General features: G+C 38.8%; 1 protein-coding gene across 2 annotated transcripts in view; it reads left to right on the top strand.

Annotated features, from left to right (window-relative positions):
* si:dkey-237h12.3 (teneurin-3) overlaps positions 1-26,065 on the top strand; it is a 144,197-nt gene that overhangs the window by 4,644 nt on the left and 113,488 nt on the right. For both annotated transcript variants that reach the window (XM_042418562.1, XM_042418561.1), the window contains exons 2-3: positions 8,127-8,619; positions 10,850-11,125. In XM_042418562.1, coding sequence (XP_042274496.1) covers positions 8,349-8,619; positions 10,850-11,125 — 547 coding nt within the window. In that variant the 5' untranslated portion in view covers positions 8,127-8,348. The remainder of the gene's footprint in view (positions 1-8,126; positions 8,620-10,849; positions 11,126-26,065) is intronic.

The raw sequence follows: 26,065 nt of genomic DNA, 5'->3' as shown, positions 1-26,065 counted from the left end.
GAAATGTGCTTAGTTCTGTCATAGGGAGAACAAAATAGAAATGCATTGTGCTCTCTGCTTGTGAAAATTGCTCTGAGTGAATACCTGCGTGCTTTCTAGGCTCAGCATTCGTGAAATACAGACATTATATTCAAAGTCAGGATGTGTTATATATTAAAAGGACAGTACATGGCAACACTTTCTGTCAGAAGCTGTATACCATATATAAGTCAATATTATATGATGTCCAGCTCACATTAAAATATTGATGAAGCAGCTTTATTTTTCACATGTGTAAAAATATGTTTGAGCTTTGGCTCTATAATAGTCTATAATTGCTCAAAGCGATATTAGCCCAGGAGGAGGTTTCCCAGAATAGCTTCAACCTGCCAAGAGCCTCAGGTCTGGTCTTTTGTGGGCCTTGGACAGCCCAGTGGGAAGTTGGGCGTCAGCTATGCTTGTCGATGGAGCTGCTGGATGGCCTCAATAATTCAGTTGACACGACCTCTGTGATGCTGAAAGACGCAGGTCTGGCGGGTGATGAAGAGTGTTGATGGGGACAAGGCGGAGGTGCTGGTTCATGGATGAAGCAAGTGGGCAACACTTCCTCTGTCTCTTTATTGTCAGCGGGGTGAAGAAGAGAAAATATTGAATACCAGACCATTGAAGAGTGTAAAACCGGCCACTTCAAGTCAGTGTAATGGTATACAGGTCAGCAGTCTTTGACTTCCAGTGGAGACCAGTGCGCGTTCGGAAGTTGGTCTCGGCCAATCGCTACAGGGCGGACTCTCTAAGTTTCACCCCTGGAAGTAGAGACATCAGCGCAATGTTGGTGAATTTTCAGATTGATGTTTCTTTAATAAGGCCTGCAGTCTCTCAGTATTCTGATAGTGTTCCATCATGACCTACATACTCCTTAAAACGCTGACAACTAGAGAATAAAACCCTCCAGTTTCTTTATATATTGTATAGTTTATGTGGCACAATATGCCTAAAGAGAAAATACACCCAATATATTATTCTCTGTAAAGTGCAAAAATTGTATTCATTGTGTGCATACAATTTGTATTTCTTCTAATTCCATATTATTCAAGCGTGTATTGTTTAGATTGATCATTTCGATTGAAACTTCAACAGCAGGTCACCGTCTCCGTGTGGTCAGATCTTATATATTTCATCAGTCGCAGCAGCACTCTGTTGCATTCCCATTGCAGTATCCACCATTGATGCTGTCCCTCATACTCTTCAGTTGTCTGCCACTATTATATGATTGCTGTGTATATTCCACCTCCCCCCCTAGTTTGTTGTACAATCATGTGAGATGCATTTGAATGACACCCAATGTCAGCACTTTAGAATATCTCGCTGCGTTTGCGTTAGAGTATCTATCTGCTAGCCAGGTTTGTATGCTCCCAGCATTTCAAATATAGTTTGGGTAATGATTTTCAGCCACTCAGTAAGTGCTCTTTTGACGGGCTACAGCAGTGCTAAAATAACGTCTCTAGATGTCCAGATTAGACCGTCAAGCAAGACTGATATTTGATTGAGAATTTGCAATTAAAAAGGGCACCACTGTTGATCTAAATAAATAATATACCTGCAATAAATCTTTTTTTTTTTTTTCAAGGTCTCAAACCCATTTTCTTTTGTTTACCTGATTTGTTGTGGACAGATATGATGTGAATTTTATTCTTTCAATCACCCTCCGTGGCGTTGTGATTGCTCTGTGGCTTCATTACAATGCAGCTGCGGTATCACCGCAATTTAATTTATTTCCGTAACAATGGGTCGATCATGGATTTGTCTATAAATTGCCTCAGGTCTGTGGAGCTGATTTTATTTTTGCACACCATGGAGTCAATTCATTATGAGTAGGCATTAGACGACAGTTGTTGACACCGTCTTGTAAGATTCTCAATTAAGCAAATGTACATGAACATCATTACTTCCTTAGATCCCCTGTGTGAAATAATACTGCAGTGATGCCAGTTTGAGAGAACAGCAAACTGTGGCCCATTGAATTAAGACTGTCTGGTGTAATTGGGTGTGTGATATGGAAGGGGGCGCCTATTTTGATAAGAGCTGGGTTCAATACTTGTAGCCTTGGATACAGATAAATGCTGGAGCCCGTATGTATGAATGCACTGAATAACCCACTATTACCATTTGAGATAGAGGAAGATCGTGCAGGAGAAACATTATAAAATCATGCTTTTTATATTCCAATTGTCCACACCTAGCAATTACATTTTAAAAAAATGAATTTGGCTGTGCTTGCAATTTTTTCCACTAAAGATTCAATGAATATATAACTCATACTGTCAGTGGTGAAGGGTTATTTGGGGGATTTGTAAACATTCCTGCTCAGCTTATTATGATGTATCCTGGCGCTGGCAGATGCCCCTCTTTTATTATTTAATTCTCACAGACAAAAAAAGCAGCAGCAAAATGGTTAGGATTAGACATTGACCACTATGATTTTCCAGTGACGGACAAGTAAAAAACAAACAAACAAATAAAAAAACACTGTGGGTTCAGCTTAGCTTTTGGTGATTTGTTTTTCATATTCACAGTAGCCTTGTTTGTCTTTTAAATGTGCTGTAACTATGAGGGATGAAGCTTCAAGCTCCATAATCTGAAGTGGCTGTATCAGAGATTTGCATCACTTTACTCCACTTGTGAATATTCTGCATCATACACTGAGACAAGAGACTTGGCATGGAGCAGGATTTCATCATCTTTCCTAAGAGTCTCACTGAGTGTAGTAAGCTCATCCCGTCACCAAGTATGCTAAGGATATAGCTGAGGCTGAAATTTAATTGCAGATAAATTCTGTCATGAGTTTGTGTGCTCTTTTTTCCCCTCCCTCCCTCACTTTCTTTCTTCATCTCTTTATCTGTCACTCTCTTATATAGTCAATGACTATACATATTTCAAGATTAAGAAACTGAAAATCATAGTAATCTGCCAAAAAACAAAACTCTGTATGTTACAGAGCGTTACAAGTCGATAAACGGCACGGAAAAGCAGCTTAGCATCAGATCCTCACATATAAACTCACGTGTCAAAGTTAAGATTATCAATTTTCTTGATCAACTGATCTTCCTATATGTGTATTTTTAGGTAATAGTCGTACGCTTCCTGCTGCAGCAAGGGATTTAGGCACTGAGCCTCGATAAAGAACGAGCACAATCTGCTTCAGACGGCATCCAGAATTCAAAAAGTCTGGGAAACGTGCTGCAGACAAACACTTCTGTGTCTCCAAAATCACCGGTGTCAGGGGGAAACAGGCAGCATCTGATGGAACACTGCCCTGGTTCTCCCTCTCCCCTTCTCCAAGCGCCGGGAGGCACGGGAAAAAAAAAAAAAAAAAAAAGAAAGAACTGAAGAGAAACCGAAAGAGGAGAGGGAGAGAGGAGCGTCAAGGAGGAAAGGGAGAGAGACTCGACAAGATGAATTATGCAAAGCTGTCAGAGGCGGCTATTGTTGGAGGTGCTGGCTGTGTTAAAGGGAGCCAGCCCTGATCTCCACCAGCTCCATCAACCACTCTCACCACTCCCCGTGGCTGAGAGCCGTCTGATCTGTGCTCCGGCAAATGGCCAACAACAAGATGAGGAGGGGGAGGTTTGTGTGTGTGTGTGTGGGGGGGGGGGGGGGGGGGGGCGGGCCAGGCCACTTGGTGACAGGTGGATTGTCTTGGAGGGACACACCGGCAACGACAAGTGCGCTCTTTATTACCGTTATTTACAGAGGTCACCGACAGGGATATCTGAGCTGATATGTACAGTAGCCCCGCGGAAATATAATTACCGAACAAAGGCTTAGCGAAGAGTTGCCATTTCAGCATTCTGGTCAGTGGTGGCTACTCCTGTTTTGCAAAATGCTTTGTGTGCTGTTGTCAGGAGAGTGTAGCAGCTCAGTTTAGGCTGGCGTATTTATTTATATAGTCAATTTTGTGTAGAATTATCATATTTGAGATATGTTACAAGTAGGGCTGCAATAACGATTATTTTCATCGTTGAGCGTTGTTTTTCCAGTTAATCATTTAGTCTAGAAAATGGTAAACCCACAATCTGGAAATTGCTTGTTTTGTGGTACCAACAGTCCAAAACCTATAGATATTCAATTTACAGTGTTATAAAATTTATAGATTAATCTGTGGATTCTTTTTTTGATCATCACTTAATTTACAACATGTAAGAAAATATTGAAAAACTCCCATCACAAGTTCCCAGAGCCCAACATGACATCAAATCACTTGTTTTGTCCGACCAACGGTCCAAAACCCAAAGATAATCAATTGCCACTCATATACAACAGAGGAAATCTGCGAATCCTCCCGCTTGGAAAGCTAAAAACCAGAGAATCATTTGAATTTTTCTTTGATAAAAGACTTGAATGTTTACTCAATCATAGAGGGTTAATTTTCTGTCTACTGACCAATCAATAAGTTATTTGTTTCAGCACTGCTCTCTTTGTTGACCATCCTCGCTCGAAGCATCAAAAAATATCTTTACCTTTCGTGCCTTTGATGAATAACATACTGAATGTCATCTGCTTATTTAATTCATTTTGTATAACATAACTTATCAGCTCCAAGATATCTTAAAAGGTTGATCTTCCTTCCACATCCCCAAGTTGGAAGCATAAAACATACCCACTCTCATTTTTGATGAAAATACAGTATGTCAGACATGAAACAAGTATATCTCATCCTTGAAACCTGTCCAACTGCCCTGAAGAGCCAATTGACTTGGACACGTTTCTTCTCACCACATTATACAGATGGTTTATGGTTTATGCTTCAAAGAAGTGCAGAGGTGTAGGACAGTATCAGGCGTCAGGGGGACTGTACTCAACTGGCATGGGAGTCATTGGGACGTGTGTAGAGCTCCGCCGCGTAGATCATGAACTGTCTTTCTCCTTGCCTCAGTGGCTCGCCAGAGGACCTCTGTGTGACGCTAATTTTGCAGTGTCGACTGTTCCGCTGAGCGGTCATGGGTGACTGACTGTCCTGGTTCAACTGCATGATCAAAGGTAAAAGGGAATGTAGAAGTGAGTGATACAAGAAAACTAAAAGAATTCATGAATTTACGTCCAAAAATTCTTGATCAGACACATCTTCCCATTACTTCGACTTTTCTGTGCTTCTCGTTCTTTTTTTACAGATTGGTGTGCATTAGTGTGTACTCTCAGCAGGGTAACAAGAGGCAGATTTTGCATAATCAAGGCGAGACAGACTGGCTTTTATTCTTCTCTGCTCAAAGTAGTCTAGTTCATACTGTAGTTAAAACCTTTGAAACTTAAAGCCTGCAGAAACACAATAGAGTTCCCTCAAGAGCCTCTATGACCTTTTGTACATAATTTAAACTATCATGAATGTCTCTCTTGCATCCTGATAGTGTCCCCATGTGCTGCCTATGTGCACAAGCAGGACACATTGATGAGCTGTGAAAAAGATGGCATCTTCTGGTCCTCAGAGTAAAGCTGAAATGTTTATACAGGGACATGCCTGGTCACTCAAGGGCTTATAGCTGATTAGGACACAAATCTAATTCCTCCTATAGTGGGGGGCTTGCAGCTCAGTGGGTAGGACTTGTAGCATTAGCTTTTTTTTTTTTTTTTTTTCAGACGGCAAATGTCTTTACAAGCCCGTAAAGAAGAGGGGGGATCGTAATCAGGGAGGCTTCTGGGCGTGTCTGCTTGCACTCATCCTGTACATTAATCTGCCAATCTGGACGGATGTGTACAATATCCTGAAAGTGATGAGATGGAGTGAGATGTCCTGTGGCATCGTAAAAAAAAAACAAGCGTGTGTGGGGTAGTGTTGAAGGTTGAGTGTTAGGGTTACGAAAAAGTGTGTCACTGATTGCATCTCAGCGCGTCGGGGGACAGAATGATATCCAGCGACTCTGAGCGAAGGGGGTAAAAAAAAAAATAAGTTGAAGAGGCCTAGAACAGCTCACAATTTTCATTATCCCTGCATCCTGCGCCCCACCCGCTACTGCTTCAGTTTTTGGGAACTCCGGGGTCCGTGCTATATTGCAAGCGCGACAGTGCGCTATCCTGGCCTCACTGGAAGGTTTTGATGCTTGATGTGAAACGAAGTAGATCTCATTTGGGGAAAGGAGTCTGATACTCCAGTCTTACAGCTCAGCCAAGAGAGAAATGAAAGTGTGGTGTGTGTGGCATGTGTGAGCATGTGAGTCTCTGTGTGTGTGTGTGTGTGTGTGTGTGTGTGTGTGTGTGTGTCAGGAGGCAGTGGAAAATGGCTGGTAATAAACACTTCTGACACACAGGGGCTCCCATCCACATTCCACTCAAGGGTTTTTTGCGGATTAGTCACATTCTCATTCCCACTTGTCCACATTTTAGAGCACGTTCTCCACCTGTGAGTGTCTTCTTTGAATTTCCAACAAGTTAAAGATTTTAACACGGATATATCTAATGTTTGTGTGAACTAGGGCAATACTCGGTCAGCGCATTCAGAGAGACTGAGATGTACAGTTGGGTCATGGGTACTGTGTGTGACATGGAACTATTACTTAACTCACATTGACTGTAAAGTCATATATGTAGGGTTTCTCTATCTCACTGTTACCGTTGCTTTTTTATGTATAAATTAAGCACTTGGGTAACTTGTGCTCTCACATATATTGGTAAATTGTATAATTTTACATGACATACAGTTTAAAGGCTTAGTTCACCCGAATTTAAAATAAATTAAAAAACAAAACAAACATATTTTCTCCCATATATCTGGTGTACGCAGCTAGTATTGTTCATGATTACCCTTGATAATCCATAGAACAGACTGTTTTCATGAGTTTCAATGAAAACAGATCACAGTGAAGCCTCTGAACACTGTGTCTGGAAAAATGTGTCTGATTTTTTTATTTTTTCAATGCATTTTTTTTAATGCTTTGAGCACCATAAAAATGAAATTCCACTCTACCTACTTTGATTTGGTGTGTAGGCGGGAATCAAGACATATGTACAGTATATATCTCAAAACCTTGACAAATAAAGCCAAAACTAGCCACATGATAGCAATAGAAGTAGCATAAATGAGAAAATGTTTAAAGGGTTGGTTAACCTAAATTACTAAAAAAAAAAACAACCTTATTTTCTCACTTACACCTGGTATCTAACCATGCAATTTTGTTTTTGTTTGTTTGTTTTTTTTCCCAGTAACTCTGGACTGAAGAAATATCTTCTATCTATGAGCAACAAATACAGCACTCTGGAAAACCAGATTGCTGTTGAAATTTTAAAAAACATTTTTTTAGTGCTTTGAGCACTTTAAATGAAGCTCTATGGGCATCCATTGTATTGGAGTGCAGGCAGGAATCTTAGAGAAAGACATCTCAAAACACGGGCAAATAAAACTATTTACATGGGTAAATAAGGTAAGAGGTGAAAAATGCTTTTTCATAATTTAGGCAATTCAACCCATTCATTTATTTCACTTAACTGTCACTAGCTGCCTGGGAAACTGCGTATCTAAAATACATAGGTGCATTATGCATTTTTCATAGTCTTTTTGCTATTCTGTGTGTATGAAATCTGGCACTAGGTTAATGTATGCAATGGGTCAAAATTATAATTCTGTACGCGTTACAGTTTAAATTAAAAATTAAAGCATGATATCATCATGTCAAAAAGTCACTGGCCAGCGTGATGCGTGACATATTGATTTATCTGTTATTTAACCAGCATGTGACACTTGGTGGATGTCAACTTTGGACAATCATCATGAGTAAATTGAAAAGCTCCTCCGAGCACCTCAAAATGTTTCACTCAAAAAAAAAAAATATATATTATTGCATGTGAAACTTCTGCTTATTTTTGTCAAACCGCTTTTGCTTGATGGGAAAAGTGTGAGTTACAACTTTTAAACATCAACACACTGTAGATTAACTTGATTTTTGAAGGCTCAAACAGGCGGAATAAGTCGGTGATCTTTTTAAGAGGGGAGTCGTGTATGGCAAGAGTTCACGGGTGAGGTTTCAGAGGTGGGGAGGTAGCAGTGGGGGTGGGGCAATGAGAAAGGGATAAGTGTTTGCTCTTCAAGATGAAGCAGATGGATTAGTGTTATCTGAACTCTTTGCTTCCTTTCCTCCCCATTTCTTTCTTTCTTTCTCCAGGTAGAGTGGGTGGAAGGCTGAATGGACTGAAGAAGTGACCGACAGACCAATAGAGGTTTAGAAGTGGGGAGGGGTGATAGGAGGAAAATCGGTACAGGAGGAGAATCACAACCAGAGGAGGAAAAGGAGGGGTGAAAAAGAGAGAAGTAATCCAGCGGCAAGTGTCTCAGGAGAGCGTCGGTGGTGAAGGGGAGGGAGTTGGATACCCAGCATGCAGGCAGCATGGAACGGGTGAGGGAGCAGCGGCCTTTCTGCTCGCTGTCCAAGAGCCAGAGAGACCGAGAGAGAGACTGCGAGAGAGACAAGGATCGGGAGCGTCGTTATACCGCCTCCTCGGCTGACCGGGAGGAGGGAGCCTGCCGCGTACCCACTCAGAAATCCTACAGCTCCAGCGAGACGCTCCAGGCCTTTGACCATGACCCTTCACGAATGCTGTTCGGAGGCAGAGTCAAGGAGATGGTCCACAAGGAAAGTGTAGAGTACAGCAGGCCAGGTTAGCAAGATCAAATGTTTACTCCATTCATTCCTTTGTTGGATTTTTCAATGTCTGTCAGATGAATATCCTTTAATATGAGTGGGGTGGTTATTGAGGCTACCAAAGATATGTGGAAGACACTTAAAGGCCCATATTATCAGAGTACATCAGTCTGTTGACCTTTGCTACAAAAAAGTATGATTTGTACTTAAAAATCTTTGTATTAACTCAGAAACTGGTTTTTTTTCTCCAAATTTGAAGACTACACATTGACGATAAATCTGGGATTCCAGTTTGATCGTAAATACAGCAAACAAGAAAATCTTTATATCCATGTTCATTTGATTTGTAAGAGTGTGAAAAATCATCAGTGAATGAACATCGGTGCAGGGATTTTATTGTTTGTCCTGTTTACCAAATTCTACCAATTTACTGTTTTGTTTTCCACTTTATCTGTGCAAGTTTGACAAGAAATAACAGTATGATGCCAGTGTGTTGGACAGTGTAAACACAATTAAATAATGTCAAACAAAGGCACAATTTAGTTTAATGCTACCAAACTTTCAGAGAAAAGTCACATAGGGGTCGGATACAGCGGGCAACTCTGACCTTATGAATTGTTGATACCCTGGATTATGTTAAAATAATAGGGGAAAATGCTCAGTAAATAACCCTTTCCTTTAATTGGCTGTTAGAAACTGTCCCACTTTCTATAATTAAAAAGTTTGGGCAGTTTATTCTATTTTATGGCACTCCTTTGGCTCATAAAATTGCAATTAGAAAATCTATCCATTACTCCCTTCCATTTTCTTGGTGCTAATTGGTGCCCATTTTGGAATTAATGGGATTATGATGGAGTTGTGGGAAGAATGCTAGTTTCCTTTATTTCTTTTTAAAATCTGGGCATTTAACGACTGTTTCTCACATCATCACAATAAATGTCAGATTTAATGTTATTCATCTGGTAATGGAAAGGGAGCACATTTTGTGCAGATAGTATTTGCTCATTGTGCTGTGTACAAGATGGTGAATAAGTATAATAATATTGATTTTTTTTTTTTTTTTTTTTTTTTTTTTTGCTTGCGTTTTAGCATTATCAGACTTTTTAGTAATTTTTAGTGTGGTACACTTTTTTTACTTTGTCTTTATTTTTGGTGATATTGTCTAAATAAAACTAGGCAATCTGAAAAAATCTCACTTTATTACTAGAAATACAAAATTTAGTTTGCTGCACTATGATTTGAGTGAAAGGAGATGCTTTTGTGCATTTTGATTAAACCTTTTCATTTTCAGATGTTGTACACTTTGAAAGGGGTTTCTGCTCCATTTCCAAATACACAAAATACATGACAAAATCCTCTCCCTTTGTGACCATGAATATGACCAGAAACTAATTTTTAATATCCACAAGATCATCATGTGTGTCATAAATATTCTGTGTTGACACATCTCACCTTGAAATCTTTTAAAAAACAAAACATTGCAGCACCAATGATTTAAGTTAATTAAATGAATACATTATAAGTGTAGACGGTATTTACAGCTGAAATACATTTAAAATAAATATATCAAAACGGAAGTCTGGGTATAGATTTTCATGGCGTATGATGTTTCTCAAAACATTTAGCATAATTTTCTTTTCCGTTCAGGGGCTTTCTAACGAGCTTGACGTGAGGTATTTCTGTTTATTGGCAATATGCCTGTGTCTTCTTTTAAAAAAATGAATTAATTTATTTTACTTAGATGTTGCAGTGTCTTTGAAGGCATGGCAGACTATTATTTTATTTCCAATGAACACCAGAGCCTCAAGTAATTCCAAATGAAGACAAAACAGATGTATGGTGATGATTTACTGAGGAACAGACTATGTCTGAAACAGTTTCTGAAAACTATAAAATAATAAATGGGTGGTACAATTTTTCTTTCATTTAGATGATCACAAGAACCTTGATTTTTAGGTGGTTTGTTTGTCTAATACAACTAGGTAATGTCAAAAGTCTCACTTAGTCAATAAAAGTACAAAGTTTGTTAGCACTGTCCTGTGTTTTGAGTCAAAGAAAATGCTTCTTAGCATCTTGAAGTGTTAAGTAGCTTGAGAGGATGTTGTTAAGGCTTTAATTTAACAATTATCCCACCCTCCCTTTCCACACTGCTCTTAGGTTAAGTGTTTTTTTAAGTAGTCCCGGTCTTGGCCATTAACTGTGTTGTTGCTTGGTTTGTTAAACTTTACAACTTCTGTCATTCACAGGGCAGACATTTTCACTGAGGCAACTCGGGATCTGTGAGCCATCGGCTCGCAGAGGCTTGGCACTCTGCCCTGACACAGGCCTCTCCCACCCACTCAGCAGCTACTCGAGAGGACCAGTCGCTACAGAAAACCATGAACCTGTATCACCGGAACGTACCATGACTCTTTGGGGAACGGGGGCAAAGTCTGGGCAGAATTCATGCCTCTCCAGTCGCTCTAACTCAGCACTCACACTCACTGACACGGAAATGGACAATAAATCGGACAATGAGATGGGTGAGTAGGGCACACTTTTCATCCTTTTTATCTTAAAACGCTGATTTGTTTGCTGCACATGCTGTCACTGCTTTTCAAAGGGGAGTAATCACTATGTAGAAAAAGCAGCAGTAGGTTGGATTATGGTTGGTGCTCGAGACTGATTGGTGGAAGAAAGTGGAAACGCGATTGGTGGGGCTGGTATCTGGAGAGGCATTTGCAGCTGCCTTTCTTTGGATCAAAGGCGTGATTCCTCGCCGCATGCGGAAAAAAGAACATGGCCTTCCAATTGAGTAGTTGCTAGTCACCTGGTCCTTCTCCACAGGAAGGAGAGGAGTTTGATAAAGTTTCCCCATGGGCTAGCGTATAATCAAAGATAGCTTTGTGTGCCTCAGTCTGAGATTTTGCTTAGAAATTCTGCAGTGGTTGGCCGGGCATGCACAATGGCTGATTAAATGGGTACAATGGTTTGAAGTGCAAATTTGATCATGCTGGAAACCTGAGATGGAGGATTGAGGTTCTCTGTTTGAAGAGGGCAAATCTTTGTTGCGTCAATTGGAAGCAATGCATAGAAGATAGCTGCGTATCTGTATTGCTGTTAGGTTTGTGTTTAACATATTTTACGTTCTCTTGTTTGTTTTAACATGACATCACAAAAGTTTAGCTTGCAGTTAAGAAAATAATTAACATTTCTTCTAATCTACTTAAAAAAAAGGCATTTATTGGTGGCATTTACAGGATTTCTCATCACATTTTTTTAATTAAATGCATTTTCTTTTCATTTTTTTTCCTTCCGCATTGACTTTATCCTCTCAGCTTCATGTGTTTTAGTGTAAAGCTTTAAAATTTCTTCTCTGAAGTAAATTCATAGCATGAGCCATCACCATTATAACATGTTCAATGTAAAGCTCTAATTATTTTTAAGAAACCAATGATCTCAAAGACTGGCAGGCAGTTAAAATAATTAGGGTTGATTACACTTTCCTGGCAAGAACATTAAAGAGAGGGTAAAAAGGAAAATGTCTTGTGTTCATGTGCTATCAATTTTTATTCCAAAAACATTGGCTACTCTCTGACATTTGAGACAAGTGATTTTCTTAATGGCAGTATTCATCATAGTGAGCTTGTCTCTGGGGGGGGAGCAGAGTAAGTCTTTTACATTTTCAAAATGCCATCAGAATTCAAACCTATGTATTTGTTCCAGTGGCTGGCCTTTGCTTTGGCCAAATACACTCCGTATACATTTATGAAGCACTAAAAGCTCAGCCTAACCACAGAGGTGCTAGTAAACATAACCCTGGCCTCCTTAGTACTCGCCTGCAGTCATATTTGTTGCTGTACATGCCAAGCACAAAATCATATCACCAGTTATTGCTGCAAGACAATGCAGAGTCTGCCTTCAATAGGTCCTCTATTAAGCTTCAAATCCACCTGCCCTCCACCGCATTAGTACACACATACACACACCAACCTATGCCCCTTTGGCATACCTCCTCTAGAGTGTTTTTTGCTGGTTGGTTCTAGTTTGTACAATGCCCTGCTGAGACTTAATCTAACTCACCATTCAATTAGTGGAAAAAAATAATACCTGCAAGATGTTTGTCCCAGGTGCGATGCTTTAATGTTACTAAATGCAAAAGCAGCTACTGAATAATTATTTTAACTGCACATCATGTTAATATGCAGAAACCATTCTGTAGAGAGAACAATGCAAGAATTGATTAATCGTTAATTATTAATTAATAAGTAATTGAAAATTCTAACCTCTTCTTGTTAAACTATTTTTGGACCTAAAGTCCTTTTTCATCATCTAGATTTTGAGCCGGAGAAAAGAAAAACCTTGCCATTGTTTTACCTCTATAGATCCTGGTCTTTTTTTTTTTTTTTCAGGAGGCATTGCACTTTTGACTTTCACTATTTAATGAAGCAGCTAAGAGAAATGACCCATCCAAAGGTTTCCATCAACTGAATATGCATGCAGAAGCTCCAACAAGGGGCCGTTCAGCCCCACTTATTCATAAATGAACTCAATATTTCATTCTAAATCGCTCTGTTCTACAGAGTGTTCGACACAGACAAGTACCGAAGCCTCGGCACATTCACAGAGAGCACGGCATTTGCAAACGTTAACCTCCATGATCCAAAAGAAGAGATGTCCACCTTTTTAAAGATGAAACCAGAGTGGTCAACTCAGCAGCTTTAAATGATCATTTGTGTGCCACTATAGATGTACAGAAAGAAGGAGGTTGTTTGCTGTAGTGATAGAGTTGTATTTCAACAAATACCAATAACATTAACTGAAGTATATTAGCAAGTTTGTCTGAAATGGAGATGACCCAGCCAGTGAAAGAGGTGTTTGTTAGGTTCTGTGCCCATATGTCACCTTTTTAAAATGTTTAATATCAACATCTTTATTTCTCTTGGGCTATGATAATGTTTTTTTTAAGCCTAGCCCCTAATTTCAACATGTTGATCCTTAATATAACTGATTATATTCATCACTACAGATTATTTCTGACATAACATGAAGTTGTTGGAATTTTTGTAATAGTAAAAAAAGACATCTAGTAAGTAGTTTGCATTGATTTTACACTTAAGATAATCCCCAGCCACTGATTGAATCCCTTGAAAACAAAATTGATTGACTAAAGCATCCATTTTATTGGTTTTCTAGTTGTTAGAATGGCCAGCAGTCCTTGCATACCACAGTGGATGAAAGTGTCCTGTTTACATAACTGGTGCTGTACATCTATTACAGATTCCTCTACGATGATTATATTCAGAACCTCAACCCTAATACATTTATTATTTATAGTTTATTTCCCTTACATAAAATGATGATTTCTCATGTGGTTATTTCATATGTACTTTTATTGTAATTGTCTAAAAATATTATGCTTGTCAATAACGATTCATTTTACTTTTGATTTTCCATTTTTCTCCAGTTACATATTGATACACAAGTGTAAAAAAAAAAAAAAGCAAAAAAAAAAGCATAGTCTTTCTCTTCAAAAAAATGATTTAATATCATTTCTTCCCTATATCTGACAGTGGCATACACAGACACACACCCATGCATACATGTACACACTCATGTAAACTACATATACTCACTTAATGTCTCATGTTACGTTAGCAGTGTGGATATCCACCAGCTGTATAACACTGGAACTTTATGTCTATGGGGAGGTGTAACTCTGCCATGAGTGACACAGTGATAAAAGTTTAAAAAAAAAAAAAAAAAAAATGTTAGCACTCAGCAGTTGCAGTGAGACATAACAGAGCATTAAACAGTTTACTGTTTAATACAATTCTTAAAGTTTAAATTATAAAAAGCGAAAACACTCAAACACTGTTGAAGATTGGGAGAATAAAAACATGTTATTCAATTGAAGCCGTATTCCCACAACAACAGTATTATAAAGAAACCTCATGTAGGTAATTAATTACATCTGCATAATGATGAAATGCATTTATATCGAGTAATGCAATTTGTTGAAATCACTGGTGCACCAGTTACAGCTTTCTCAATATTTTACAATTTGTCACCTTATCATGTAGTCAATGAAATGGGGAAAATACCCCTTAAATATTTCTGTGTAGAATGTAGTAATTGTACATCTTTCATGACAGAAGGGAGGTAGAAATGCACAAGGAGAGCAAAGAATGCAAATTACAGAAGGATGTGACCTCAGTCTTGACTAGAATATATAATTTTTGTCGGAAAATTTAAATTCAAGGCATACAAACTGTGGATTTGCATGGGTTAGAATGTGGGTCACTTGACGTCCCTGAGTATAAATGTGTTTAAATATGTGGACTTTGTTTAAGTGTCTTGGAAAATTGAAAATAAATAATAGTACTCACCATGCACGCTCACTCTTCTTGTCAAATTGCCATTTTACATACAGTATAAAAGATTGAATGCAATTTGTCATCCCATTACAATTTAAGATGCCTTAAATATAAGATTTAAAGCTTCAAAATACATGTGAATTCAGCTTTAGCTTTGCTGTACTGACAGTTCTGGTAACACTCACTCAGACAATCAATTTTAAACAATTACAGAAAATGTCCTCATTTCAAAAATCAAAAAAATCCCTTTGTTAAGAAAGTTAAATGTGGAGTCTTTCAACAGGGGTCGCCGTTCTGCAATTACACTTTCTAGTTCTTTCTGATCCTGTATTTTTAATGCTTTAATATTAAATTATTATGGATCAGGTCCAAGTATTGTGGTGATATGAATATTTGTCTGTTAGGCTTTTGGGTTAACATATAGCTGCTGTGTAAAAGTGAACACATCCGTGGATACAGGTTTTTTGTTTTTTTTTTCCTATCCTAATGTTGACTGCGCCTGCTTCAGAATCAATATTATACCCCTCATAAAACATGAATGACTGCACGAAACAGAAACATAGCATGGCCCAGTTGAGTTGTATTCCTAATAGGGTGTGAAAAAGCTCGTACTGACTTGTTAGGCACTGCAGCTACAGCATTGCAGTACCTCGTGACAGCTCTCCTCGGCTGTATTAACCGTCACACATGGGATTTATCGTTCAGTGGGATGGTGTTGACGCCTGCTGACCCCTGCTTAGGAGAAAGGGACTTCCACTGTGATGCCTGTCATCCTTTGTTAAAGAAGCATCACTTGCTCTGGCCTGCACCTTCTTTCCAAACTCATTTGAAGAAAAAAGTGTGCGCCTTTCATGTTTTCACGGTGGGTGCAGCAGTCCTGTGTGTGTCTTTTGGTGCCACGTTCACATCCAGGACTGGTTACAAAGGGATGTATTAGAAAATGTTTTCAATTTGTCCAAGTCACAGGCCTACATTGCAGCTGTACACATTTTACAGTTGAGCATAGCTCACAGATTCATTGTGTGAACGGTGCCAGTAAAAGGTTAATTAAATCAGTGGAGGAGTCACAGCAAAGTGTGCTGTAGCACAGCAAGCACCAAAGGCTTTTTGGGTGGGAGTATGAAAGCGTATCAGACACCCTCTAACATGCTTCTCTGTGTGGATGTATTCATGTTCTCTCACTCTGCTCCTCTCCCCTCTCTTCTGTCTCACATACGAATGCGCACACACCCGCATATCTCACTTTTGTTTCTCACACTTTATCTCTCCAAGATTAGAAATTCAAGCAAAAGTGCAGACATTTACACACACACGCACAAACAGACGCGCACGCAGGACGTCACGCTGACGAAGGTGACACACCATCTGTCAAACTCCTGTCTCAGATCTGCGCCTTGTATTGTGACAGTGGAATCAGCCTATTGATCGTAGCAGGCAGAAATCCTCCCTCACCACTTTTATAATTCAATATGGCACAAGCCGACCACAAAAAGAATAAATAACATCAGACAGTTTTTTTTCTGGTCAAAAGAGCTGGCCATCTGTGATGTTTTTTGAAGATCACTCAAAATCTGGCAGAGAAAACAGTTTCATCATTTGTTAATAGGAGCTTGGAAGGTGTCTGAGCTTTATCTCGTGCCTCGTCAAAAGAGGAGGTGCGCTTTGATTGCCATCATTTATTGTCATCACTTTCCTGCTTGCTGGCGCTGTCACCGGTTAAGTGCTCACATTGTTAGTGCTCGGGGTGACAGGGGATGTGGGATACGGCGGTGACGTGCCGAGATGTCATAGGAGGTGTTGTGCTCATCAGTCTTATGAAAAGATTCTAGTTTCTATTTCGGAGGAGTTTAGAAAGCCTGGAGGAGGTCATTGCCCTGTTTCTGTGCCGAGCAAAGGTCAGTGACATTTGAAGCCACGTGTAATCGAAAGGCAAACTGACCGGCGGTATGGGAATTTCGATTTACCCTTGTTACATCTCAACATCCTGATAGGTTGTATGTGTGAGATGCCTTTTTGCTTTTTGGTGTTGTGCGTCTATTTGTGAAACTATAGTTGTGAATACATTAACACAACAACAACACGCTATGGAAAACGTTCTACTCACACCACAGATACCCCCTACAGAGTGGATGATCTGATTAGACTTTGGAGTGTCTTGCAGTATAAATTAGCATACTAATAAGGCAAAACAGATTTTCTTGAAACTACCCCATTCCTTTAATGCTTTAAAGATCTGAGTTCATTCTGATATCATCCCTCTTTAAACGCAGATGTTGATATAGAAATGTTTGCTAATTATTGCATTAATTATCTTAGTTAACTGGCGTAACTGGTTTATATTAATGTGTGATGTGGGTCTGGCTTGACATAAGGTTTTCAGTTTCTCTCTTGGTTTGGAGGGTTTAAATTAGCGCTGCAGCTAACAATTATTTCCATCACATATCAATTAATGTGTTTATTTTTTTCAATGAATCGATTAAATCCCAGACATTTTTTGGAAAATGCCTATCATAACTTCTTGGGAGCCTGGGGTCTTGTTTTGTCTGACCAACAGTCCAAAATCAAAAGATATTCAATGGACAATGACATAAAACAGAGAAAAGCAGCAAATTTTCACATCTGAGGAGCTGGAACCAGCTATTTTTTGGCCTTTTTTCATCATAAACTTAAACGATTTACTCAATCATCAAAATAGTTACAGCTCTAGTTCAATACGTTTTGTAACTAGAGTTTCTAGTGTGTAAAGGAGCCAGAATATAAGCAATATTTGGATTATTCTGTCAAGGTTAGTGTTACATAGTCTACAGAGATGCAGCTGCATTGTAAAAAGCTATCAACTCTAACATCTACTCTTTGTTACCTAACAGTTGAGTATCAACATGTGCCTCTTCAAGTTAAGCTTCACCCAGTTTGGCCGAGCATCGCTGGCAACACTGTCTTAGCCTGCGCTTTTCTCGCCATAATCACTTGCTGGTGCCAAACTGCAGAACATGTTATTACGATTAGGAATTACTCCGCAGTTGTCAATTATGAGGCCCACTATTTACCGTCCTCAAGAGAAAATGGCTCATTTCATTTCATCACACAGCCTAATTGAGTGTTTGTATTACCATGCAATACGGAAATAGTCAGGAAGCCATTTTATACTCTATGAATATCAATGGAAGAAAAGGGGATTAGCATGTTGGTCCAGTTGTGTTGCTCGTAATTACATGTACGTATGACTGGTATCTTCTCAGCAATCAGGGACCATCAATGTTTTTCTAAACACAGAGATCCATGTTAAACACTCCTGAGATATAGGAAAAACCACTAGACATATAGAAAAGGACAAATATTACACTTCTTGTCAAGGCATACGTCCCTGCTATTCCTTTCCACTGATTGCTTGTAAGTGGATAATCAAGAGACTGAAGCTCATTCTTGCAAGCAAGTTAAAACATTGAAAATGTAATGTGTGAAGTAAATATCTGTACTTTGGGAAAGACAGATAAAAGTTGAGGATCGTCGAGATACAGTATCTAGGTCTTTTTTTTTTTTGTTTCATATTGGCTAAAATAGATTTTCTTTCCTTTCCTGGAGCACCCCTGGGTGTTCAGATGTTGTCCCCAGACTAGTGCCAACCCATCAATCCATTTAGTTTCATGTCTTCTTTCTTTCACAATCTCCTTTCTCTCCCCTATCTTGGGACATAGGGATATTTGTTATATCTATTGTCATGGTGCTGTGACTTTGACCTTTGCGCTCCTCAGTATTGGATGTTGGCAATCAAAAAGTTAGAAGTCAAGGTGATTCTTCTGTTGTTGTCTCATCTGAATGTAGAAAAAGTCTCTGCTTTACTTGTTGTCACACCCGTAAGATCATCTTGAGCAAGACACTGAGTGGAAAACTTCTTGACTGCAGAAAGTTGGTAAACCTAAACAAGAAACCATTTAACGTACTTGATAATGGAAGATATTTTTAGGCTATAGGCTGCAGAGTGAAACCACACTCATCTAAACTCTACTCTTTTAAATAGTCCAATTAAGTGACCAAGTGTAATGATGAAAATATGTGCAAAAATGTATTGTCTTAATTGTGCTGGGCTGCTCTAATTTCCGTTATGACACACGCAATTAAAAGCACATTTTAACTGCAAATGATAGCACTGGATCTTTTCATTGGCAGTGGAAATGTGTTGGAGTCCTTAACACACACGAATAAATGTTTCATTAAAAGGGCTTGAATCCAGTCAGGATTTCAGGGAGTTTTCGTCATGTGAACGTTTCATCTAGCTAACAATAACACATATCAAAGGGGTTTGATTCCTTTTTACTGTATCACATAATATCTTTAATATTTGCCTGAATTAATAAGGTGAAAGATGTTGATGGAGAGTTGTACACAGAATACAGTCAGCAGATTGCTGTTTCCTGAAAACAGAAGAATTTTAAATATAAAATACTAAGGGTGTTATTTACACTGGGTATGGCATGCCCCCCTTCACTGCAAAATACTACTTTTATCCTCTTCACCCTCATAGTTTTCAAGTTGACCTTCTTACTAAAAGCTCTTTGAACAGTGTCCTCTTACTCTATAACCACCATATTACAGATGAAAGAAGAGAGGAACTGGTAGAAAAGTTGAAATGGTCTGAGAGGCCTGAAATTACTACCATGTGCTCAGTAAGTTTAATGAGCAACAGCAAGTATTTTGCAGACTTTTGTGCCTTTTGGTTTTGTCTATTTTGCTATATACAGGTGGTAGCGCTTTGTGTGTGTGTGTGTGTGTGTGTGTGTGTGTGTGTGTGTGTGTGTGTGTGTGTGTGGTAATATAGGTTTTGGTTTTTTTTTTTCAAAGCAAGGTTACGCCCTTAAAATATAATATAAAAACTTAATTTGTTAAAGGTCATTCCCTAATAGCTGTGAAAAAGAAAGAAAAAAGAAAAAGACAATAGTCTAGCAGTGTACAATATAACAAAAATATGTATGTTTATGTATGCAATTTATTTTGTTATACTTATTTTTTCACTATTTATTGACTTGTTTATGCATTCTTTTTAGTCCCTATAATATTTATTCTAATTCTAGTTAAAAGTATCTATGAAAGCATCAATTAAAAAAGTGTAATAAAAAACATAAAATTGACCATTTATAATCTAAAATGTACAATCTTTTAGCCACTTGAGTTACTGTACAGCATTTTTCCCAGTGAGGTGATATTTTTGATCAGATTTTATATGGCTTTAAATCCAATCCACAGAGCAGTGTGTACCTCTGGTGTGCAGATAAAACAATTAAAAATGAAATAAAAATGGCCATAAAATCTGGTCTAGACGCCTTATTGCCGACATGGGACATTTGTGGCTGAAGCGTATTAAGATGAGTTTGATTATAACAATATTTTGTAATTTACTCTTACAGTTTTATTTAAGTGGTGTAGTTGATTCTCAGCGCACACAGAGACGGACACAGACCCACAGAAAATGCAGTAAGTAGGCTACTGATGAGATGTCCTGGTGGCTCGCCAGGGAGACAAGGGCGGGGAGGTGGGGTCAGCTAAAAACTTGTAGGATCACTTCACGCTCACGGTTTTCTCCGCACGTCATTCCCGTTTCTGTCTCTCTTTAGTATGGGCACTGAACTATGAGAGGAACAGCCTAAAATAATCTCACACGTTGATATTTACATGAAATCTTGGCAGTTCTTCTCTCTGAAGTAACTGCATCAAATCACCTTGTAAGCTGTTCAGGTGATGGGATTTTAAATATATAAGCCAGATGTCACTCCCTTAAAATTGCTAAGTGTGTTATACATGTTTAAAATGGTTCACATGACAGAATAAAATAGATCAGTTTTCCCCCAGTAGGGTTTTTTTTTTTTTTTATTCTAGGACAATTTTGCTTTTCATGGGAGAAAAAGGCTCCCTGCTAAAGGACACTCTTGTGGCTGTGTAGGAGGACTTGAAGGACTGATTGGAAATAAGATGATGGCACAATGAAATCCTGAGGAACACACACACTCCGACACCTACACACTCTTCCTTTCCTTAAGAGAGAAAGGTCAGTATCCAGAGGAGGAAATTGTGAGCCATTGTTATGATTGATCACATGGCAAGGTCCAGAGAGGATGCAGTGTCACTTTCATTGTCAAACTCATTATACCGCCGAAGAAGATTCCCCTCCCCTGCTCTCATGTCCTTTCTCCCCAGCAGTCATGTGAAGAAACCCTTCCACTGCATGTGGAGATGAGCTGCGAGTAGGGCACCTCGAAGTGGAAAGCCAAATGAAATATGCTGAACACACACAATGTTTCAGCTGCTACAGTATATGCTATAGTTGGAAAATACATAATTCTGCAACAAGAAAAGAGCAGCTGAAAATACAGAAAAAAGCATTTTAAATGAGAGGCGCAGCAGTTCTCACTTGAAATATTAGCAATATTAACAGTCGACTGATACATTCGACAATGAGGAGGTCTGCCAAAACAATTAAAATATAACAAAATTGAAGTCTTGTAGCCAAAGGCAGCTTGCAAGAGGTTTGGAAGGATATTCTGGTCCTGATTAAAAATGAATGGTATCAGAATACATAAAGCTTTCTGGCCAAGTGCCCAGAGCAAAGCATCCTGAAACTGTGGTCACTTCAGAGGCAAGGGGAAGGCATTAGGTATCCAGGCAAGGAAGGGATACTCAAGTAACAGACGTTCTCAGTCCAATTCATCTAATCACCAATGCAAACCTAAGCACTTTGCAGATATAGATTTGAGGCCAACGATTGAAACTATATACCATGTAAACTGATTCATGCTCAAAGAAAGAAAACATATTCTATTGTAAATGGGTCTCTTCTTCTTATCTTGCCTCGACCTATCCGAGCTGGGGCCTTTTATCTCGGTTGAACAACACCAACAAACAGAACATGAAACAGAATCCTTAATTTAGTCGACAAAATCTTATTTTCCCTCAAAATGCAGTTCTCTATATTACAATCCTTGCCTCAGAATAGCCATGATTGCGGTTTTCATAATAAAATTACTGGTGAATCAGTATGGAGCTGACATATTTTTTTACTCCGCTCATCTTACTCTACATCAGTCATTTGTGATTTGAGAATACATGATTGAATTAGGGTTGATATAACAGCTCAATTGTAATGTAAATATTTAAAAAAGAAAAAAAAAAAGATAATCTTCGCTATTCAGTACATAATCCAGGGCGGTAAAAGGCAATGAGCTGTTGAATCTCAACTTCCAGACACCACCTTGTTTTGGATTGTTTTGCCTCTGTGATATTGATCCTGCCTAAAGGCTTCCAGGAGAGGTGAGGGCCGTCTCTGCCAAGAGTAGAGGTCACTCAGATAAATTGGCCAGGTTGGCTTTTACCAGCTTCAGGGTCAAAGCCCATTCATCTTATTAGGCGGATGTATCCTTTTAGAGGCCTCAGCAGTAGGATTAGACAATAGAGCAGCACCAGGGCATTAGATGACAGACCATTTGGCAAATAGGTTAGAGCAGTTTCCACCTATTGTCTTTTTCAACATTACCCGAAGGAGCTGTCTGCGGAGTTTTGCATGGCAGCTCTAAAGGTTGGACGGCCAAGAGAGATTCACTGTGAATGGAAAAAGACTGTGTGATTGTCTGAAAGATTTCCTTTACAAAGCAAATGTAGCAAAACGATAGTGAAACATATGTCAATGTTTTTCAACTGAAGCTACAGGAAAATATACAGTAAATCTACACTGTTAGGCAAAATGTTATTTTTTGGTGTTCAGTTTATTCAATAGGCGCTAATCAATCAATCAAACATTATTGGTGATATCTAGTTGCAGCCCTAAATGTTTGTTAATATAATTATCTATTAACTGTTTGGTGTGTAAATTGACAAATTAAATAGTGAAAAATAACCATCACAATTTCCTGAAGCGAAAGGTTTCATCTTCAAATGTCTTGTTTTGTCTGACCAACTATCCAAAACCCAAATGTGATCAGTTTACTATTATAGAAGATAAAAACGGCTAATATTTACATTTGAGAAGCTACAACCAGTGAATATTTGGCATTTTTGTTTTAATAAAGACTGAATTAAATGCTTAATAGATTATCTAAATAGCTGCGGATAAATGTTCCTTTTAGCTCTACAAAGTATTGAGTCTCCACCCACAGAAAGCTGGACTCACCAAAGTTTGGTCTGATGCCTCACTCATCTCTTTGGTATCATTTGGTATGAAGTGATCAGACAGGCCAGCTGGGCAAACATTAGCTTGCTGCCTACAGTCTGCGTATGCCGTGTTACATGATTTGAGGATGTTGAATCTCAACTGCTGCCTTTTGAAGCTGCCAGTGTGAAAAGTTGCCCAATGCATATTTAAGACAAGTTAAATAGCCACTTGTTTCCAATCTAAACCAATCCAATCCAAGGAAAAAAGAAAAAAAAAGATCACAAAGGAAAAAAGCAAAGCACCTTAAAATGTGGGTGATTTCTCCCATTGGTTTAAAGAAATGTTCATTTTACTCAAGAAGATTACTTAATCAAATAAAAACACACCACATCGATGTCTTTTTTCTGTTTGATTTAAAATACAGTACAAATAATGACTGAATGCATTATGACTGGTTGCCAAAATAGACATATTGACACTGTATTGAGTTGTTTACTCACTGATTTCCCCTCAATAATAGCTAGCAGCAACTCTCAGTCTTTCAATCATTACTGCAGTGCAGCCTTTACCTCTGGTATATTTAATGCATCGTTGAAGAAACCCAAACGTGGTGTCAAAATGACACACACAATACTCCAGTAATTGGATGCCCACCCTCCTCCTTCCTCCCCCACTGCTCCTCACTATTGTTCAGAGAAAAATGTGTTGGCTCTAATTTAAACTCCGCCTCTGACGCTCTCCAGTGCACTTACCAAAAACACTGAATTACATTGACATTTTTCACTATAATGGTGTTATTGTGACTTTTCCTATTAGCCTTTTGCTAAAGATGTAGCAGTGAGGGGTAACTGCAAATGAATTATAAGATGGCGGTGATTGAAGTAATGTTTGGCATGGGGTTGGCAAAACTATTCTTTTACTAGTGTTCCAGGACGAGAAAATCCCAGCTGTCCCTAATCAGATCCCATCACTGCCACAACAATTCATAAAATGTCTCCAATCATAAAGATAGAATTTAATGGTCCAAACCACCTGTTTACTGCCAACCTCTGACCCTCTTCCATCGGATATATATATATTTTTTTCTTTTCAGGCTGCCTATCACAAAAGCTGCTTGTTTTCATATCACTTGAAGACGCACTGAGGGACAGTCAACTTCAAGAGGAGTTTCTTAGAGTTTGCTCTTGAAAGAAGTATGAGGATGGCATTTGGGACTTCATTAAAATGGCTTGAGAGAGAATTTTTCTTCCACCCTCTGCTGCATGACACAATATATTTACCACGGCAAAAGAATATTACTCACAAATAATCCACCGCCGCAGTCTGCCTCACACAGAAGCCATTTTGCATCTTAGATGAAGTGGTGGCTATGTCACTGATGACTTTCTCCAAAACATATTAAATCATCCTGTCATTCTGTCTGGGTCTATCACATTTCCATAGAACACAACATTCTTTGTCATTTATGTTGTAAATGATGTTGCATGGTTAGATTACAGGGAAAAATGCTTCGATGATTGCTTTGAGGAATTTGAGGAGGGCGTCTGCGGTCAGCACTAAATATAAAAACGCTATGTACACTAATTCAAACAAGTGATAAGTTTCTCTCTTTAATCTTTTACCCATTTATTTTGGATGGTAAGTCAGTTCCTTTGCTAATGCGTGATCCACTGGAGGTGTAACGCTTTTTACCATTGTAAAATGAAAATACTTTTGTGTACGCCATTGTAAAGTGAGGTGGAAAATGGGCTATATTTCTGCAGTTCTTGATGGCAGCCTTGCCATGAACCCTGTGTTTAGTACCCCCCATCCTTATAGTCTCAGAGGTAGCTAAGAGCCAAATGAAAGTACAATATTAGCTGGAGAATTGAACATTATGCTAATATGTCCTGGGCGACAACTTCAGTTGTGCAGGCGAGACGCTCTTAGATTATCTAGTAGCAGTACTTTTACTCTCCATTATACTTCATCAACAACATTCATTTCACCACTGGCTGCCTACCAGGGTGGGCCATATTCTCTCCATCATTTAGTTTGTAGATGTTAGTGTTACATGCACCAGGTGCTGGCTGACAACTAAATGAATAATGTGTCTGGTAGAGGGGAAACTCAGTCAGGGGAAGCCCATTCCCTGGACTCTCCATTAATATCACAGTCTACTCTTTCAGGGGATACTGCTGACATTTTGCTCTCTGTGTAATAGAGACCTAACCTTTAAGCACTGTAAGGAAGAAGTCATTTTTCATAATCCGCTGTCCATTTTGGAAAATTCCCCAACTATGGTTCTCCTATGCATCTGTCCTCATTTCCGTCCTATTGTTTTATATTTTGTATTTCCTTCTAGGAATGTGCAGCACTTATTTTCCGGCTAAAAATGTATAAAATGAAATTCCTCCAACTGAAACTGAAGCCCTATCACACTTTATCGAAAAATACAATACCTATTGCTGATTTTTTTTTTGTAATTCATGAAACAGATTTACAGTTCAAGCCAGGCTATAGTTGATAACTTGGATGGATGATCATGTTGCACATTTTGTTGTGTCCAAGTCTGCCTTAATTCCTCAAATCCAGACTCAACTGTTAAGCCACCATAAGAAAAACCGGCAGATCCCCTGTGTCCTTCTTGAAGCCGAGCAGGCTGAAGGAAAGTCATTGTTTCAGCAGCCGGTAATGATGATTAGTCACAATCTGGGGGATCGACTGCACATCGGTCAAATGCGTCGACATCCTCAAAGGGAGAGATGGCCCACTGTCCCAGCCACGCATACTGAGTAGATTGATTGTGTTTCCTGGAGAGACTTAGGGGCAATCTTTGATGTGTGCATGGTAATAATGTGAATATTGCCACAAAATGCAAAGCAATTGCAGCTTGTTAAGATTTTTTAAATCAGAACATAAAGGATCATTTGGCTTTTTTGATACAATTCAAGACTGTACACATACATACTGATGGTATATCATTTCAT

The sequence above is a fragment of the Thunnus maccoyii genome, chromosome 8 (assembly GCF_910596095.1).
Source record: "Thunnus maccoyii chromosome 8, fThuMac1.1, whole genome shotgun sequence".
Lineage (NCBI taxonomy): Eukaryota > Metazoa > Chordata > Actinopteri > Scombriformes > Scombridae > Thunnus > Thunnus maccoyii.
The sequence above is the reverse complement of the archived record's forward strand: the minus strand, read 5'-3'. Positions and strand labels throughout refer to the sequence as shown.